This window comes from Anser brachyrhynchus (assembly GCF_964034855.1).
Source record: "Anser brachyrhynchus genome assembly, chromosome: 23".
Taxonomy (NCBI): domain Eukaryota; kingdom Metazoa; phylum Chordata; class Aves; order Anseriformes; family Anatidae; genus Anser; species Anser brachyrhynchus.
The window spans coordinates 3,239,290-3,256,834 of NC_137716.1; the positions used below are offsets into that span (position 1 = coordinate 3,239,290).

A 17,545-nucleotide genomic window follows, 5' to 3' on the forward strand; every position below is an offset into this window, starting at 1 on the left:
CAGCATTTTTCTTTCCAGGCAGGAGCAGGAGAGGGACGGGTTTTGGCTGCCGCAGCACCCAGGAGTGGTTTTGGCGAACGCCCCTCGTCGTCGTCGTCCCCCCCCCCGGCTGCCCCGTCCCCTTTGATCTCGCCAGCGGCAGCATCCAGTATAAGGGCGAAAAAATGCCTGGATTTGGCCAAACCGTGTTTTAAAAGGGAAACATTGTCCTGCGAGCAGGAGGGGATGTTTTGGACCCGGACACGGAGCCTGTTCCATTACGGCATCCGCCGGGCTGGGAGGGGGGGGGTACGGGACCTCAGCCCAGAGCGGGGTCCACGTGCACGAGCCCCCCCCCCCCCTCCCCCCAGCATCCTACAGGACCCCCCCCCATTTTGGATGGACAGACAGACCCCCAGCTCCCGCCTCGCTTAATGGAGCTGGGCTCATCCCCGTGTGCCGGGGGCCGCGGGGCGGGATGGGGCCCCCCCGGCTGCCACGTCCCCCAGCTGCGGGGCTGGATGGGGCCCCCCCCGCCCCGTGCCGCTGCACGGCCGCCAGCCGCCTGAACCGGGCCCAAGGCAAACAGGAGCTGCCGGGACGGTGCTACCGTGCGGGGTGGTGGGAGGGGGTACGGGGCCAGCCCTGCGTGGAGCACAGCGATGGGATGGGACCCCCGCCCCCCCAAAAAAATCCCCCACCCCATCCTGGGTACATCAAGGGTTGGGGGGGTTTGGGAACGTCCCCGCGTCCCCCAACCTTGTCGCCAAGTTCTGGGCAGCCCAGAGAAACCCAGCAGCCACGTGGGTGTAAACACAACCGTATATTTCATAATAAATAATGTACAAATTGTTGGCGTGCCCGGGGCCGCATCCTGCCGTCATCTCCTCCCCCCCCCCCCCCCCCTCCACCGTGTGCTGAGCAGCCCCGGCTCTGCCCGCGGGGGCTGGCGGCAAGGAAGGTGGGGGTTGGAAGAAGGGGCTTTGGTTTTGCCTGGGGAAAAGGAATTTGGGGCGAAATGCACACCCTGAGGGCAAAGGATCCGGGTTTGTCGAGTGCAGGATCAGGCCCAGGCAGGCTCTGTGCTGAGCTTGGGTGGAAGCTGCGGGGTCTGAGCCCGGGGTCCCCAGCATGCTGCCTGCACCCAAGCCTCTACCACCTGGTGTGGGAGGGAGAAAAGGGCTTTTTTTATCCAAACCCTTGCTTTTTTTTCCCCAAAAAGAAACCCCATATTTCGTTATCCTGCCCCAAAGGGCTGCTGCATCTAGCCAGGACCAAGACTTCCCCCGGCCCCCGTGGTGGCAGGAGGACCCCCAGGTGCCACCCAGTCACCAATCCCCGGTACGCGGTACCCCTTCCCCAACGAGCCCTCTCCCCTATTTGCTTCCCCCCCCGCATTTTTTCACTTTATTTTTAAATAACCCCCGAGGGGCCGCATCCTGCGGCCGGGGCCGGGGGTGAGCACCACGAGCTGCCCCGCACGGGGCTGGGGGGTGAGGGCAGGGGACAGCACCCGGGGGGGGGGGGAGGGGGGAAGCTGGGCTCAGACACGGGGGTGCCTCCCCCTTGGAAAAAGTGTCCCTTGGTCAGGGTGGGGGGACACAGCACAGTCCCCACCAGACGTGTCCCTTTGTCCCTTTGCACCTCCGCGTCCCCCCTAACCCGTTCCCCCCCCCCCCCCCATCGGTCGTTATAAATGAGCGCGGGTAAAAGCGAGGGGGAGAGTGGAGGGCTGGCGGGGGGGGCGCGGGGACGCCGCGGCGCTCACTGCTGCGCCCGGGTCCGGCCCATCCTCCGCCGGCTGCTGGGGGTCCGGCGGGTCGGCGTGGGGCTCAGGGCTCGCACACCGGAGGCAAAGTCCAGCACCTCAGGGGGGGCCCGGCGCATCTCGCCGGTCCCCATCTCGCGCCGGATCTCATCCAGCGCCTCGGCCGGCGAAGTGAGCAGGCGCTGGAAGAAGCTCTCGCGCCCCGCCGGCCGCTCCTGGCAGGTGAAGGTGACGGCAACGCCCGCGTCCGACTTCATCTCCCTCGAGAAGCCGTCCGAGGTGCCGTCGAAGCAGCGGCCGATGGCGATCTCCTTGGCCAGGCGCGGGTTCTGGTCCGTCACCGTGTAGATGCCGTAGTTGTGCCCCAGCGGGTCGACCGGTGCCAGCATGGTGAAGGCGGCCGTGTTGTTGGTGTCGGCCACCGGCGGGTGCCGGGCCAGGTAGTCCCTCAGGAGGCCGTTGACGGCCGTGCGGCGGCAGCTGCCCTGGGGGATGATGGAGACCAAGGTGCGGTCCACCAGGCTCTGGTCGTAGAGCATCCCGCTGCACTTGAACTCCACGCAGGCTCCTGAGCTGTTCTCCAGCAGGGCGTCCCGCACGCTGCGGGTGTCGCGCAGCCCGTAGAGCTGCCCCCGGGTGCGGGGGTGGCTGCCCCCCACGTTGCGGGACCTCACCATGTACTCCTGCGGCCCCTCGATTCGCACCTTGATGAAGCACGCCCTGAACTCCTGCGGGTTGGGCCACCACGCCAGGTAGTCGCCGGTCCAGGAGGTCAGGTCGCTCTCCTTGAAGGGCACTACGTTGTACTCGTACTTGTCCACCTCCACGCGGTAGAATCGGAAGTGGTTGGCGCTCACCGGCGCCTCCTCGCACTCCTTGAGGCTGCGGTAGGGGTAGACGGGGCCGTTGGTCTCGTCGATGTTGTTGGGGTCAGGCTTGGCCACGTTGATCTGGAAGGCCGTCTTCTTGAAGCTGGGGTCATCATGGTCCAGCCGGCGGTAGCCCAGCTTGTTCAGGTAGGGCTGGGACACCCCCACGGCGCTGGGGTTGAGCCTGGGGCTGGAGGCCACGGCCTCCAGCTCCTCGCCGCCGAGCGTGGCGGTGAGATACGCCGAGTAGGCGTCGGGGCGCCGGGCATCGCAGAAGGCGGGCAGGCAGGCGCCGTTGGGGCCAGTGACCACGCTGTCGAAGCGGCCCCAGGCCCGCGGGTTGGCGGGGAAGCCAGGCTGGGGCTCCAGGTTGATGAGGCTGATGACCACCCCCTCCAGCTGCTCGTAGGGGTTGAACTTCTCGTTGCTGTAAGCCCTGACCTTGACGAAGCAGCGGCGGTCCTCCGGCACGTCCAGGTTGAAGAGGCGCCGCTCGCGGATCTCCATGTTCCCCACAAGGAAGGTCCTCTCCTCCCTCTTCCCGCGCCTCTCCTTGGCCGGGCGGAAGACGCCCTCCTCCTCCCACAAGCCGGTCTCGGGGTTCAAGGACCACAGCTTCATCTTCTTCAGGTGCTCCGGCATCCGGATCTGCCCCGCGTCCATCCGCACCTCCACCGGCCCCGTCTGCAGCGCCTCGCCCGAATCCCCTTCCCGAAAGTCCACGGCGAACATGCCGTAGGTCCGCAGGGGGACGATCTCCCCCTCGGCGTTGGCGAAGCTCAGGTCGCTGGAGGCGGCGCCGGCCGTGGCGACGTCCCTGGGGTCCAGGAAGGTGACGCTGGCTTTGACGGTGCCGCTGAAAACCTCCCCGGAGGGACGGAGGAAGGCGCCGGCAGGGATGACGAGCTCCCCAACGGGCTCCTGGCCCCTCACCTCGCCCAGAGGGATGGCGTTGGTCCGGCCGGCGTCCAGCTCCACCGGCTCCTTCTTCCGCATCATCTTGACCTCCTGGTAGACCGCACCGCCCCGGCTGTTGAAGGGCAGGACCTTGATGGCATCCACGAAGCGCTGCTGCCGGTCCACGAAGCGGGCCACCAGGCGCTGTGTGTCCGGCGGCACCTCGATGGTGAAGGAGCCCTGGTAGCCGGTGAAGCCGATCTTCTTCCTCCCCAGGAAGATCTGCCCGAAGCGCAGGGGCTCGCCGGTGTCGGCCGCCGTCACCCGTCCCTGCACCAGGACGCGGGGCTGGGCGCAGGGCCCGCAGCCGCACTTGGCCACCACCTTGATGGGCAGGACAGAGCCGCCGCACTGGATCTCCCGCACCTCCATGCGCCGCACGCCGCAGCAGCGCCGCGCGCCCGCCCCGCACTGCTTCCCATCAGCCGGGCTGCCAGCGCACGGTGCCGGCGGGCAGTGCCCCACGTCGTAGTACTGGGAGCCCTTGGCGTCCTGCCGGCACTCGGCGGGCAGCTCGATGAGGCTGGGCTCTGGCTTTGGGTTGCAGCTCTGCTGGCCCTGGGCTGGGGGAGACAGACAGGTTTAGGGACCCCATCCCACGGAGATGCCACTAAAAATGCCCGTCCCACTCTCCCAGGGATAGTGCAATGCCCCAGCACCGCCACCCTCCCCACAAAGACCCCGTCCCCACTCACCCAGCACGGTGAGCTGCGCCGGTGCCGACCTGATGGCGCCCGCCTCGGTGCTGGCCTTGCAGTGGTAGGTGCCAGCCTGCGCCGGCACCAGCGCCCGCAGCTCCAGGCGGCTGCCGTACTTGTGCGCCTTCCTGTCCAGCAGCGTCCCGTTGTGGTACCTGCAGGGACAGGGACATGGTGAGCAGGGACACGGTGGGTGGCCCCCTGTCCCCCCGCCCACACCCACTCACCAGTAGTACTTCTTGGGCACGGGGGTGCCCGAGGCTTTGCAGCAGAAGGTCACCTCCTGCCCGGCCACCCGCACCTTCGGCTTGGGGTGCAGCACCATGTAGGGCTTCTCTGCAGGAGAAGGGACCAGAGGGTGCAGCCAGTTGTGATGACCCCCTCCCCGCTCCTTACACCCCCCCATTAGGCACCCACTGGGGTACAGGACCCCGAGGGGCGCACGGTGCAGCCTCCGGTGCCGCGGTGCTCACCCAGCTTCTGCAGCGTCACGTGTGCCACCGACACGCCGGAGCCGTTGGAGGTGATAGGTGCCAGTCCCGGGACGAAGCCGTCACGGTGGGCGCTGACGTTGGCGGCGGTGCCCTCACACACCCCAGCCACGTGGAAGCTGCCACGCGTGTCACTGCGGGCCACCAGCACCGGCGGGCGGCCCTCCAGGTAGATGCGGGCACCGGGCAGCGCTGCGCCGGTGGCGGAGACGACGGTGCCCTGCAGGGTGTGCTCAGGGCAGGCTGCGGGACGGCACGGCGCTGAGACCCCGGGGCCACCGCCACCAGTGGGGTCAGCGCCCCCGTGTCCCCAAGGACAGGTACCTGGGCAGGGCGAGGGGGGGCACTTCTGCACCTCGGCGGGGCGCCCGGCGCACAGCAGCTTCTTGGCGTTCTTGCAGCTCCGGCGGCGGACGCGTGTCCCGGCGCTGCCGCAGCTGCGGGAGCAGGGCCCCCACGCGCCCCACTCCGTCCACGTCGGCTCTGCAGGGAGATGCCGGGTGGGCATCGGGCACCGCGCTCCCCCATGCAGGAGGGCGCACGACGCAGGGGATAACGCTGCAGAGCAGTAGCACACAGGATGGGGGACACAGGCACAATGGGGTCCCCACCCCACAAGTCTCCATCCAGCTGCTCATGCCCCATCCAGCCCCCGGCTCGGCCCTGCACGCCCCTGCCAAGCTATTTTTACAAGCGCAGCTTCTGTTATTGCAATTAAGCTGACGATGTGCAGGCGGGGGCACATCGCCCGGGGAGCTGCCGCGTCGGCGCGGGGGCAGCCGCTGCACGGCTGCGGCCCCACGGGACAGCCCGTGCCCCCGCGCGGGGGCTCGGAGCTGAGCCGGAGCCGGCCGGCGAGCACAGCAAAGCGCAAAAACCTTCGCCAGCAAAGCCAGCACGGGAGACCGCAGCCCAGCGCCGACATTCCTGCGGCCGGGGAAGGGCCGGCGCTTGGCTCCGCCGCCGTCTCCTCTCCGTCTCTTTAGGAACAGGGTGGGGAGGCTGCAGGTGGGAGCCAGAGGGCGCGGGGGGGGGGGTCCCTACCTGGGCAGGGGCCAGCACTGCACGCCCGCCGCTCCACCGCCTTGCCCTTGCACTTGAGCTCCTTCAGCGCAGCCACCACCTGCGCGTTGACGCAGCGGCGCTGGCGGGTCTGAGTGCCGCTGCTGCCGCAGGCGCTCCGCGAGCAGGGGCTCCAGGAGGACCAGTGCGACCAGTAGATGTGCTCTGGGAGGGCAGAGGCGGTAGGTGAAGGGGGAGGCTCTTGGGAACCCACCACCGTGGGACAAACCCGTGCCCAGCTCCATCGTTATTTCCCCCAGGGTGGTGTCCTTCGCCATCTCTAGCTGGGGACAGCGGGCACGGACCCCACCCCCCCCCAAGAGGTGCCAGTGGGTTTTGGGGACAGGCACTCACCCAGCGGGCAGAGGAAGCGGATGTGGTAGTTGGAGCAGGTCTTGCCCTGCGGCTGCTCCTTGTTGACGCACCGAAAGCCCTTCTTGGGGCTGAAGTGCACGACTTCACCCACGTCCTCGGGCAGCTCCCACTCGGTGGTGCGGGCCTGGATGGCCACGGGCCGCTCGCACACGCGCCCGCGGTAGTAGAAGCGAATGGCCTCCAGGCTCTCGTAGTCCCCGTCCCCCCCGGGGTGGTCGATGTTGAACCAGGACGTCCACTCGGCCCCTCCACCTGGGACAGAGCCACCTGTGAGCACGTGGCTGGGGCACAGCCTCTGCCCCTAAAAGCACCGGTGTGTCCCCAGGTGCCACCGGGGCTGGGGAAGGGGCACCCTGGGGACAGCTCTGTGGGGACAGCTGGTGGGCTGCGAGGGCAGAGGACAAGGGGACCAAAGCACACGGACTTGAGAGCACTGGGTGCTGGCATGGGAAGCGTGGGGTGCACGGGGAGACCACCACATCCCTGCTGCGAGAGCCCCAGGGGACACTGCCGTGGGAGCCTGCTGTCGCCACTGTCCCCAGGGGAAGATGTCATCTAGCAGGCTGGCACTGGGGAACACTGCGCCGTGTAGCCCCTTTGGACTACAAGGGAGAGGTGTCCCAGTGCGGCTCCAGCTGTGTGTCCCCAGCACCACCGTGTCCCGTGGGTCCCCAGCGGTGTGGCGTCCCGCGGGGGCTCGGGGACAGCCCCCCAGGGCCGGGTGGCCGTACCTGCCGTGTCCAGGTCGAGGTCCGCCAGGCTGGGGGCTGCTTTCCAGGGCTTCCCCGGTGCGCCGCTCTTGCCCGGCTCCGAGTCGTTCTCCAGAGACTCTGGGGGAGGCACAGGGTGAAAGCCCCCGGCACCGGCTCGCCCCCATCCCCAGGACCCTCCCCAAGCCCTGGACACCGATGTCACGCTGCGAGTGACATCCCTGGCTGGGCACGGGGCAGGTGCTGGGCTCGGGGCATGGTTTGGTGGCGGCGGAGCACAGGCTGCCTGCCTGCAAATGCTGCCTGCCAGCTCCCCGCTGCCCCGGGGGGAGACGCAGGGGGTGAGGAGCTGCGGCACGATCAGCCCCCAGCAACCAAACTGGGACACGGCAGGAAATTGGGCTGCAAAGCCCCCGGGGCAGGCTGAGCTGGGCATCGCAGGTGCTGCACGGAAGCAGCCAGCAAGGGCGGGGGGGGGGGGGCTTGCTGCCCATGGTCTCCCCCACCCCAGCTCCCCCAGGGAGTTCACCCCAGGACACCGGGGTTTTCTGGGGGCAGCCCTGCCCCGATCCCCGGTGTGGTGAGCTGTGCAATGAGCACATGGCGGTGGGACGGACAGAAGGATGATCCCCGGAGAGAAAGTGGGGTGCTCAGGGCTGTGCTGCGATGCCCGTGGGGCAAGGAGCTGATGGAAGAGCTGATGGCCCCAGAGCAGCCCAGGGAGGTTTGCGGTGAGCTGATGGGTCCCACGGGTGTCTGTCACGCAGGGCAAGATGTGTCCGAGCCCCCCAGACGCTGCCATGCAGCACGGAGCACCCCATAAGCATGCAGTGGGTACCCATGGGCACCCTACAAACATACAGCGTCCCCCTGCCGGCAGCAATGCCACCCCTGTCCCTGTCCCCGGGGGACACGGCAGAGCCGGGTGGAAGGGAGCAGCCAGGCAGCGGGAACCCTGCGGCGCCCTGCAAGGTGGACGGATTTTCCCCCAGGACCGGGGATGTTCCCGGCTTCCTCGCGCAGATGCTGTCCTTGGCACCCTGCAGAACTCACGCAGGGTTGGGGGACCCCATGGAGGAGCTGGGGGGGCAATTCCAGACGGGATTTCCCACACAGGTTTGGCCACCAGCACTGGATCAGGCAGTGCTGGTGGGGACACAGCACGGGGCACGTCCCCATCCCGCCGGTGTCACAGCCCCGGGGAAGGCAAAGCTCCGGAGCGGGGGCAGAGGGGCCCCGAGCATCCTCCAAGCAGATGCAGGAGCGACATTCCCCAGCTGCTGTCACAAACATCTGGCCCCAGCAAACACCTGGCAATCCCCAGCGCCGCCGTCCTGCCCCACAGCGCTGCCGGCAGCCCCCAGCCCCGTGCCGCAGGGCGATGGGGATGAGCAGTTTTCCTGGAGGGGTCCCTGAGATGTCGTTAAAAATGCCGAAAACTTACCTGGCGCCCCGGCGCAGCGAAGGGCGGCGAGAGCCAGGAGAGCCAGCGGCAGCTCCCCCATGGCTGCCCACGCCGCAGCTGCTCCGCTCGCGACTGCGAGCGCAGCCGCCCCGCAGGTCTATATAGGAGGGCTTTCCCCCTCGCGCCAGCAGACAGCAGAAATCGGATCCTGGCACTCGGGGCCGGCAGCTCCGCCGGGGCTGGCCCGGTGTCAAGAGGGAAGCGGGAAGGAGCCCTCCCCGCGAGCCGGCCGCGCGCTGCCACTCGCCGCTCCAGCCCGGTAAACTCAAGGGCTTGTTTTGCAAAGCTGCTAAAATTGGATGCACTTGGGAATGCGGCTGGGAGGGAAGGGAAAAAGCCGAGAAAGCCCTTCCTCTGAGCTCATGCGGTCGGCGCCGGGGTGCCAACGCTCCCCTGGCACCGCCGCTCCTGGGCACGGCCGGTGGGCGCCCGCGCCGTGACCTGGGCCACGTGTGTGCACCCCGCCAGCGAGCCGAGACCGCGCAGAGCTCGCCGCACCCGTGGCCCCGTCGGGCTCTTGCTCACAGGAGGGAAGCACCCAGCGAGGTGCTGAGCGGGGAGCCCAGCGCTGCCCCCAAAATGTGGCCAGCCGTGGTTTGGCCCCGCAGCCGTGCTGGCCCCCATCCCTGAGGATGTGCTCCCCAAAACCCAGGCTGCTGCAGGGCACAGGGCTCCCGGCACTGTTGGGGATCCAGGTCCCCGGTGCCACTTTGGGGACGAGGACACCCTCTCCCCCAGCTGTTGGGACACACGGGGACAGTCCCAGTGCTGGCTCGTCACTGCCCTCCCCATTAATTAAACCCTGGGGTTGCTCAGCCTGGCACAATGGGGTGTCTGGGACAGGGACCGGGTCCTTCCCCATCACGGTGCCACACCATGGGGACAACGCGGCTGCGCCAGGGACCCCACGGCCCCCCCCGTGGGAGCCCAATGACACTCGTCCCACGTCCCCAGGCAGACACTGAGCACGGCGAGGAGCTGCCAGCGCTTTATTGCCGGGGCTCACAGGGCCACCACGCACTCTGTGCCGGGGTACTCGGGCGGGTTGAGCTCGAACTTCTTCTGCATGTCATAGGGCACGAAGCGGCCGGCCACGAAGTGCTGGCGGCCCAGGAAGCGGCGGGCGCACTGCTTGGGCGCCGTCAGCGACACCAGGACGTCGGGGCTGATCCCGCTGCTGCTGCCGGCCTCCACGTCCCACCCTGTCACGGCAAGAGAGATGCGGGGAGGGGGTCAGGGGGTGGCCGAGGGGGCAGCGAGCCCGCGCGCTGGCGGAGGATGCTGCGGGGTGGCAGAGATGTGGGGCTGGGGGATGCGGAGCCCCCCCCCCCCCAGCACCCAGCACCATCGCTGCCCTGCATGGCTCCGGCCTCATCCTGCCTCTGCACCATCCCTGCGAGCAGCCCTGGCACGGTGCGGGGTTTTTCTTGGTGAGGATTCACCGGCTGCCGTGTCGAGGGCTTCTGTTTGCTCCTCCGGCAGCGGCTGCGGCGGAGAAGGGGGGGGGTGGAGGGGGTGTGATGGCAATTCCAGGCCTGGCCACCAGACACCCGGGTGTTTTCAAATTACATCATGTCTCAGTTCGGGGAGTTTGTTATTTATTGGAGATGCCCTGAATGCATCCTCAGAGAGCCGCCGCCAGCCCTCGCTCCTGGCAAGCCGCGGGGACGCTGCCAAGCCGGGGGCAGCGGGGGGTCCCCGGGGCTGTCCCCGCGCTGGGGGTGACACCGGGGGTGGGCAGGGTGACAAACCCGGGCTGGGGGGACCCCCGTCCCGAGCGCGAGGCCGGACCTGAGGGCACGTCCAGGCTGACGATGGGGATGCGGACGTGCTTCAGGGTGGCGAGGATGCCGGCGCAGGGCCCCCTCCCCTCGCCCAGCTCCGCCTCGGCGCCCAGCACCGCGTCCACCACGGCGTTGTAGGCGTCGTTGATCAGCTGCACCTGGGGGGGGGGACAGACAGTGGGCAGCTGAGGGATCCCCCAAGCCCCCCACCCACCCCTGGAGCATAGGAACGGTGCCAACGGGGGCATCCCTTTCCCCTCCATCACTGGATGTGCGCAGCGACTGGAGCAAAACAACAAAAAAAAAAATCTCCCCCCCAGCTAAAGGGAGGGGGATGCAACGGGCTGGAAACGCAGCGCGCAGCCCGGCCAGGACAGCGATTTCAGGTCACATTCCTCCGAGGGAGGCCGGCGCGTCCAACAACAACAGAGCCGGGGGCTCGGGGAGGCAGGGCCGGCGGCGGGGCGCGGCGGCCGCCCGCTGGATTTCATGGCATCCCCGGGCTCCCAGCAGAGCCGGGGGGGGGGGGAAATAACAACAATAAAAGTAATGCTAATAACGTGAAGCACGTAATGCAGTGAGCGGGGGCAGCTCCTGCTGGGGGCTCACCTCGGTGGGGAGGTAGGAGAGGAAGGGGATGTCCATCTTCTCGCACTGCGTGGTGAAGTCCCGGTACAGGGGGTCCGGGGAGCGTTTGGGGTAGAAGATGGTGGGCTCGTAGTCCTGCGCGGCGGAGAGGCAGCGTTGGGGCCCGCGGCCGCTCGGGGAGGAGGAGGAGGAGGATGAGGAGGGGAGGAAGATACCTACAAAGATCCGCAGGTGCCGCGCGCACACCAGCCCGATGGCACCGTTCTGCGCCGGGCCGCACACCACCAGCACCGTGGGCTGCTTCCGCGGGAGGGACGGCAGCGGGAAGGCCTGGGCGAGAGGAGCCGGGGGTGGCACCGTGGCACCCAGTCCCCGGGGGTGGCCCTGGGATGGCACCCGGTGCCGGGGAGGTGGCGGGGAACAGGGGAAGGGGGAGCAGGGCTTGGGTGGAAAAAGACAAGTGGTGGGACGGGGACGGTGACCGTGGTGGGACGGGGGTGGTGCCACGGTGGGACGGGGAAGGTGCCGTGGTTGGAGAGATGATTCCCTTAATGGGATGGTGCAGGTGGTGGGATGGGGATGGTGCCGTGGTCGGATAGCGATGATTCCCACAACGGGATGGGGATGGTGCCCATGGTGGGACGGGGACGGTGCCCGCAGTGGGACGGGGATGGAGCCCATGGTGGGACAGGGATGGTGCCCATGGTGGGACAGGGATGGTGCCCGCAGTGGGACGGGGCTCCCCGCCAGCCTGCTGGGAGGCGGCGGCGCTCCACATACCAGCAGCCTGCCCAGGGAGGCTGTGTTTATCCATTGACAGATTTTTTCCTGCTCGCCGAGCCTGGCTCCCGGTTCAATCCAAACACCGGAGCCCCGAGCGGCACGGCCAGTTCGCAGCCGCTGCTGCGCTGGACAAAGCCCCGCTTGCCCAGCCCTGGCCCTGCCTTTGGCTGCGGCCCCGACCGCGCTTCCAGCTGCCTTGGGGCTCCTGGGGATGCGCTGGGGGGAGCCTGGGGAGGAGACGATGCTGGGGGTCCCTGGGGATGCCCAAGCTGGTGTCGGGGGATGCTCCCCCCTCGTGGTACCCGTGAGGAGGAGGATGCTCAGCCCCGCAAGGAGGATGCTCGCGGTGGAGCTGGGGATGCTGCGACCTGTGGGTGTCCCAGGGGAGAGGTGTGGGGCCGAGCCAGCCCCGCTGACCACGGGCTGCGCCGAGGCTCCGACACCCAAATATTTCTGCTCCTCTGGCAAAGTCTGTGCCCTTAAACAAGGGGAGGGCACAGAGCGGCCCCGACGCCTCGAATGGAAAAGCTGAGCCAGGCAGCGGAGCTCGCCGCCCTGGCGAGGCACGAAGCTGCCCTTGGTGCTGCACCTCCGCTGCCCAGAGCATCGCTGCCTCCTCCTCCTCCTCTTCACACCCAGCTCGAGCATCCAGAATCCCAGCATGAGTGGTGCCAGGGCATTGGGAGGCCCCCGGCTGCCCCCCAGCACCCTCCTGCCTGCACGCAGTGAGGGCAGGCGGTGCCCAGCAGTGCCAGCACCATGGGAAGGGCTCAGCACCTCCCTCGGAGGCACCTTCCCTGGGGTGGGATGGGATGAGATGGGACGGGACGGGACAGGGCCAGCAGAGCAGCTGGCAGCGAAGCCCCTGTCCCTGGCGGGGTGTCCCCAGCCCTGGCGGCCCCCTCACCTTGGTCACAGCCATGGCACAGGCGTGTCCCCAGATCTCGATCAGCTGCTGCCGCCCGAAGCGGTAATCCTCCAGTAGCTCCTTCTCGATGGCCTCCGCCTCCGCCTTGCTGCGGGGAAGCGGGCAGCGGTGAGGACGGGGACGTCCCTGGGACGCTCACCGAGCCCCTGGGGACCCCGCTCCATCCCCAGGGGCACGGGCATCCCCTGGGGACACCCACCAGCGGGTCAGGGCAGGGGACACGCGTGGCTTGGAGGGGAATTGGGCACCAGGTGAGCGTGGAAAGAGAGTCCTGGGCTCTCAGCGCACCCAGCTCCGGGGCAGGCAGCGCTGGCAGAGGCGCGGCGCGGGGTCGCGGCCGCCTTTCGTGCGAGGCACGGCCCTGGCAGCGTCCCCGGGCTCGCCGGGCTCGTGCTGTTACATAAAGCTGAACAATGCCGCGGTTGTTCACCCGCTGCCGAGCCCGGGAGCTGGCAGGGCCGGGGAGCCTCGGGATCGGACAATAATTGCTCACATCTGTTGGCTCACCTGCGCCGCGGATGGGAACAACATGTGCCGCTTCCAGGACGCCGCCGCCGCGATTGTTATGGGAAGGATGGGGAAATCTGACCCCCCCCCGGGAGGAGCCAGCATCAGCTCCCCGAGGCGCTGGGATGAAAAACTCTGGTCCCAGGGGAGCCCTGGCACGGTGCTGGTGCCAGCACCCACGGGTGCCGCAGGACCACGGGGCTCCAGAGGTGTCAGGTGTAAGCAGGTCTGCAATGGGACCCGGGGCTCCGATTTTGGGGTGCACGCCTCACTCGGTCCCGGTCATGGGAGGGGACACTGGTGTGGTGCTACCGGCCCCGGGAGCTGGAGGGGGACAGGGACGGGGTCCTGGGGGGCACCTGGCTGCAGGGGGGCCTCACGCAGCCCAGGCTGACCCCACAGACCCCCTGTCCCAGCAGATCCTGTACCGTGCCATCCCCTGGACCCTCTCTGTGAGACCCCATAGATGTGACATGCCACGGCCATTCTAGCAGACCCCACAGACCCCATTGCCTGGCCATCCCAGGAGATCCCATTGACTCCTGATGTGCTGGCTGACCCCACTGACCCCCCCCCCCCATGCACCCCCTGAATACCCTGGCAGATCCCACAGGTCCCCAGGTGCTGGCCATCCAGTCCAACCCCATCCCATCCCATCCCGTCCCATCCCATCCCATCCCATCCCAGTTCCCAATCCTTTGGTGCCCTCTAGTGAGTCCCAGCCCGGCCCCAGTCCCACAGCAGGGTCCTGTGGGCAAACTGGGGGGGGGACACGGGACACATCCAGCCCCGGGGTCCCCCCCCAGCGTTGGCAGCAGCAGCTGGGGGCCGGCCCCACGGCAGCTGTGTTGTCGCTCCCCGAACAAAAGGCGCGATTCCGACCAAAATCCCCGCTGGGGATGCGGGGGGGGGGAACATTGCCCCTAATTGCTGCTGGCAGGGAAACCTGGGCCCCGGCCCAGCCTCGCTCCCGGTGTCCTTGCATCGTCCCCGGGGCGGGGGGGGGACATCACTGGGCTGCCGTGTCCCTGGAGCAGCGCCCAGCTGGGAGCCGCGCCCCCCCCCCTAAGAGCACCCCCCCAGCTCAGCGCTTTGCCTCCCCTATGGGACCCGTGGGACCCCCCCAGGGATGTCCTGGGGGTGCAAACGCGGCTCCGAGCCCCTGCTCGGACCCCCAGCAAAACCCAGTCCGGCCCAGTTTAACCCAGCCTCCAGGAACTGGGGGGGGGCAAAGCCTTGGCGGGGGGGGGGGGGAGCAGGAGGGAGAGGACGGACGCGAGCATCCCCCCCGCCGTCACCTCCCTGCCCGCTCCCCCTGGAACCCTGCGGGGTCCCGAATCCGCATCCCCACCCCGTAACCCCAGCCTCCGTCCCGTCGGGGGGGGGGGGCCCCGTTCAGCCCCCCCCCTCGCCCCCCCCCCCCCCCCCCGGGGTCCCCCCGTTTCGGGGCTGCGGCTGCCGGAGCCCTCCGTGCCGCAGCCATGGCGACCCGGGATGGGGATGCTGTTGCTTTGGCAACCGCGGGGTTCGGGTACCGGCCCCCGCCGCTCCCCGTTTGGGGGGGGGGGGGGCTCGGAGAGGTGGGGGGGGTCGGGACCGGGCCGGCATCACCCCCGGGTGCCCCCGGGGGGGACACGCGGGGGGGGCCCCGAGGTGCCGCGTCCCCACCCCGGGGGGGTTCGGGAGCACCGGAGGGGACCGGAGGATTCCCGGGGGGGGTCTCGGAGCAGCCGGGGGGGGGGGCGGGGGTCCCGACCGCCCCACCGCCACCTGCAGCATCCCGGAGCTGGGGGGGGGGCAGAGCACCGGAGCCCACCCGGGGCCACGCTTGCATCCCCTGGGACCAGCCCCGGGGGGGTTGGGGGGGGGGTCCCGGTAGCTCCGGGGGCTGCCCCCCGCCCGGTGGGGGCACACCGGGGGCTGCGGCCCCCCCCCGCAGCGCGTCCCGGTGGGGTTGGGGGCTCAGCACCACCGGGCAGGGTCCGGCGGCACGGTGCTGGGCACCGGCCCGGCAGCACTCCCGTAACTCCCCCACCCCCAAAAAAACCTCCCCGGGACCGGCCGGTGCCGGGGGGGGGGGGGGCACCGCGGGACCGGCTGGGACTCACCTGAGATACCGGGGGGGCTCCCGGGAGGGGCCGGGCGCGGAGCTCATACCGGGACCGGGGGCACCGGGATCAGGGGCACCGGGACCGGGGGCACCGGCGGAGCCCTGCGGGAGCGGTGGCAGCGGCGCGGCCCCCCCGGAGCTGCGCGGTGCCGCCCGGGGGAGGCGGCTCCGGTTGCCCCCGCCCCACCCGGGCTCCCCCCCCCCCCCCCCCCCCCCCCCCCCCCCGCCGTCGGGAGCAGCCCCCGAGCCCCCGCGGGCGGTGCTTTTTTGGGGGGGGGGGGGCAGCAGGGTACCCCCCCCCCGAGCTCTGCAGGCAGTGGCGGTGACGGGGGCACCCCAAATCCCCCGCAACGCGCCCCCCCTTTCCCCCTTCAAGTGACGGGAAGCAGCAAAAACCCCAAAAGCGGGGGGTTTAACCCCATTCTCCCTGCGGCTGCTGCACCGGCGAGCACGAAGGGCGACAAGCTCAGGACCCTCAGGGCGAGCTCAGGACCCTCAGGGCCACCCCGCTCCCAACCATGACACCGAGGACGAGTCCCCCACGTGCGGGACTTGGGGATGGGGGGCGCCGAGCCCCCGCTGCTGGTACCCCCCCCCCCCCCCAAAGCACGCTGCGGGGGGCTGCAGCCCCTGCCCCGCTCCCAGCACCGCTCAGCACCCCCAGGATGGGAGACGGGCACCAGCGCCCCGACACCGCCCTGGCCCGGCCCCTCTGGGTGCTGCGGGGCCGCAGGAGGAGCGAGCGCCCCATAAACGGGGTGAGATTTCCCATGGGGGGGGGACGGGGTTAAAAAATCGATGGTGACACAGAAACGGCCGCCTATCCACACGGGTTTAATGCGGGGTGTTCGAGCAGGGGGACCCCCGGGGGGCACGGAGGGCCCTCGGGGGGCACAGGGGACCCCCGGGGGGCACAGGGGACCCCCCCCAAGGTGGCGGGGGGGGGCCGGGGGGGGCTCAGACGTAGCACTGCAGCCCAAACTTCTCGGTCTCCATCTCGGCGGGGGAGCGCAGGTAGTACAGCTCGTCCAGCGTCGGCGGCACCCAGCGGTCGGTGTGGAACACGGATTCGCCGACCTGGGAATGGGAGAGAGCGCGGGAGGGGGGCGCGGGGGGGACACCGGGGGGGGGGGGTGGGGGGGGGCGAGGGGACACGGGGGTGGCATGGGGACATGGGGGGACACCGGGGGGGACGGAGCATGGGGGCAGAGCCCGCACCCGAGCCCCACAAGCAGCCACCTTGGGGAAAATCGGTGTCGCCCCCCCCCCCCCCAAATTTATGTCACCGCTGTGCCCATCCCAAGGGGACCCCAGGACCCCCCCGCCCCGGGGCACAGCCCCAGCGCCGCCCCCCCCCCCCCCCAGTCCCCATCCCCCCCCATCCCCGTCCCCCCCGGTGCCGAACCTTCCAGCCGGGAACGTCCTTCATGATTTTGGCCTCCTCGTCCAGGTTCTGCCGCAGCATACGGAGGGTCCTGCAAGAGAGGCGACGGCCGTGCCCGGGGGGGGGCCACACCGGAGCCACCCCCCCCGGGACCCCCCCGGTGCTGCCCTACCTGCGGTCGGCCTCGGCCTGCAGCAGCGGCATCAGCGCGATCCGCGCCTCCATGTCCTCGATCAGCAGCCGCCTGCGGGGGGGGGGGGGCACGGGATCGGGGTGGGCTCGGGGAACCGGGGGGGCACCGGGGGTGGTCGGGGGCGGGGGGGGAACCGGGGGGGAACGGGGGAACCGGGGGGGGGAGGCCCACGCAAGGAGGAAGGGAGCACGGGGAGGGAGCGGGGAAACACCGGGAGAGGACCGGGGGGAAACCGGGAAGAGAACCGGGAAGGGGGGGGAACCAAGTGGGGGGTAGAACCGGGGGGGGGGGGGACCGGGAACGAGGGGAGAACCGGGGGGGGGGGGGGGGGGCAGAACCGGGGGGGAACCGGGGAGGGGGACCAAGAGAACCGGGCAGGAATGGGGGAACCGGGGGTGGGAGCCCCAAGGTATGGAGAACGGGAGCGCAGGGAGGGAGCGGGGAAACCCCGGGCGGGGACCGAGGGGGGACTGGGAGGTACCGGGAGGAAACCGGGGGTCACCGAGGGTCACCGGGAGGGAACCGGGGGGGCACCGGGGGTCACCGCACGCCACCTGCGCTCCCGGTTCCACTTGACGATGGTGTAGTAGCCCAGCAGGAGGCTGCCGACGCCGATCGCGAAGAGGCTGTAACCTGCGGGGCGGCGGTCAGCGGGCACCGGGGAGGGAACCGGGGGGGGCACCGGGGAGCACCGGTCCCCCGGTCCCGCCCGCGCTCACCTGAGAGGCCGCGGCGCGGGAGGTGCCGCTTGTAGTCCACGGGCCCGTAGCCGCCGGGCGGCGCCATGTCCTGCTTCACCTTCGGCGCCGCCATCCCGGCCGCCGCGCCCCGCGTCACTTCCGCCGCGCTGCCCGGAAGCCACCGGCGGCGGCGGCACCGGGAGGGCGGAGCCTC

General features: G+C 69.9%; 3 protein-coding genes across 7 annotated transcripts; all 3 read right to left on the bottom strand.

Annotated features, from left to right (window-relative positions):
• Window positions 1-783: 783 nt before the first annotated feature.
• CILP2 (cartilage intermediate layer protein 2) lies at window positions 784-8,628 on the bottom strand. The gene is made up of 9 exons (XM_080565910.1): window positions 8,354-8,628; window positions 6,931-7,029; window positions 6,179-6,451; window positions 5,807-5,989; window positions 5,087-5,245; window positions 4,745-5,005; window positions 4,499-4,607; window positions 4,269-4,426; window positions 784-4,136 (listed from the first exon to the last, which is right to left on the bottom strand). The coding sequence occupies exons 1-9, from the start codon at window positions 8,412-8,414 to the stop codon at window positions 1,744-1,746; spliced, it is 3,696 nt and encodes a 1,231-aa protein (XP_080422036.1). The 5' UTR covers window positions 8,415-8,628; the 3' UTR covers window positions 784-1,743.
• A 611-nt stretch (window positions 8,629-9,239) lies between these two features.
• Window positions 9,240-15,250, bottom strand: YJEFN3 (YjeF N-terminal domain containing 3). 5 transcript variants are annotated; one of them, XM_080565950.1, is made up of 7 exons: window positions 15,073-15,214; window positions 12,965-13,288; window positions 12,437-12,545; window positions 10,966-11,076; window positions 10,768-10,881; window positions 10,166-10,316; window positions 9,240-9,576 (listed from the first exon to the last, which is right to left on the bottom strand). In XM_080565950.1, exons 3-7 carry the CDS (start codon window positions 12,449-12,451, stop codon window positions 9,377-9,379), a joined length of 591 nt encoding a protein of 196 aa, XP_080422076.1. In that variant the 5' UTR covers window positions 12,452-12,545; window positions 12,965-13,288; window positions 15,073-15,214; the 3' UTR covers window positions 9,240-9,376. The 5 variants fall into 5 exon arrangements, with proteins under 5 accessions (XP_080422076.1, XP_080422073.1, XP_080422072.1 ...); XM_080565947.1 differs by lacking the exon at window positions 12,965-13,288 and having other exon boundaries at window positions 10,768-10,851; window positions 15,073-15,250; XM_080565946.1 differs by lacking the exon at window positions 12,965-13,288 and having other exon boundaries at window positions 15,073-15,250.
• Window positions 15,251-15,888: 638 nt separating this feature from the next.
• Window positions 15,889-17,545, bottom strand: NDUFA13 (NADH:ubiquinone oxidoreductase subunit A13). The gene is made up of 5 exons (XM_080565951.1): window positions 17,371-17,545; window positions 17,206-17,284; window positions 16,631-16,702; window positions 16,480-16,549; window positions 15,889-16,151 (listed from the first exon to the last, which is right to left on the bottom strand). Exons 1-5 carry the CDS (start codon window positions 17,462-17,464, stop codon window positions 16,032-16,034), a joined length of 435 nt encoding a protein of 144 aa, XP_080422077.1. The 5' UTR covers window positions 17,465-17,545; the 3' UTR covers window positions 15,889-16,031.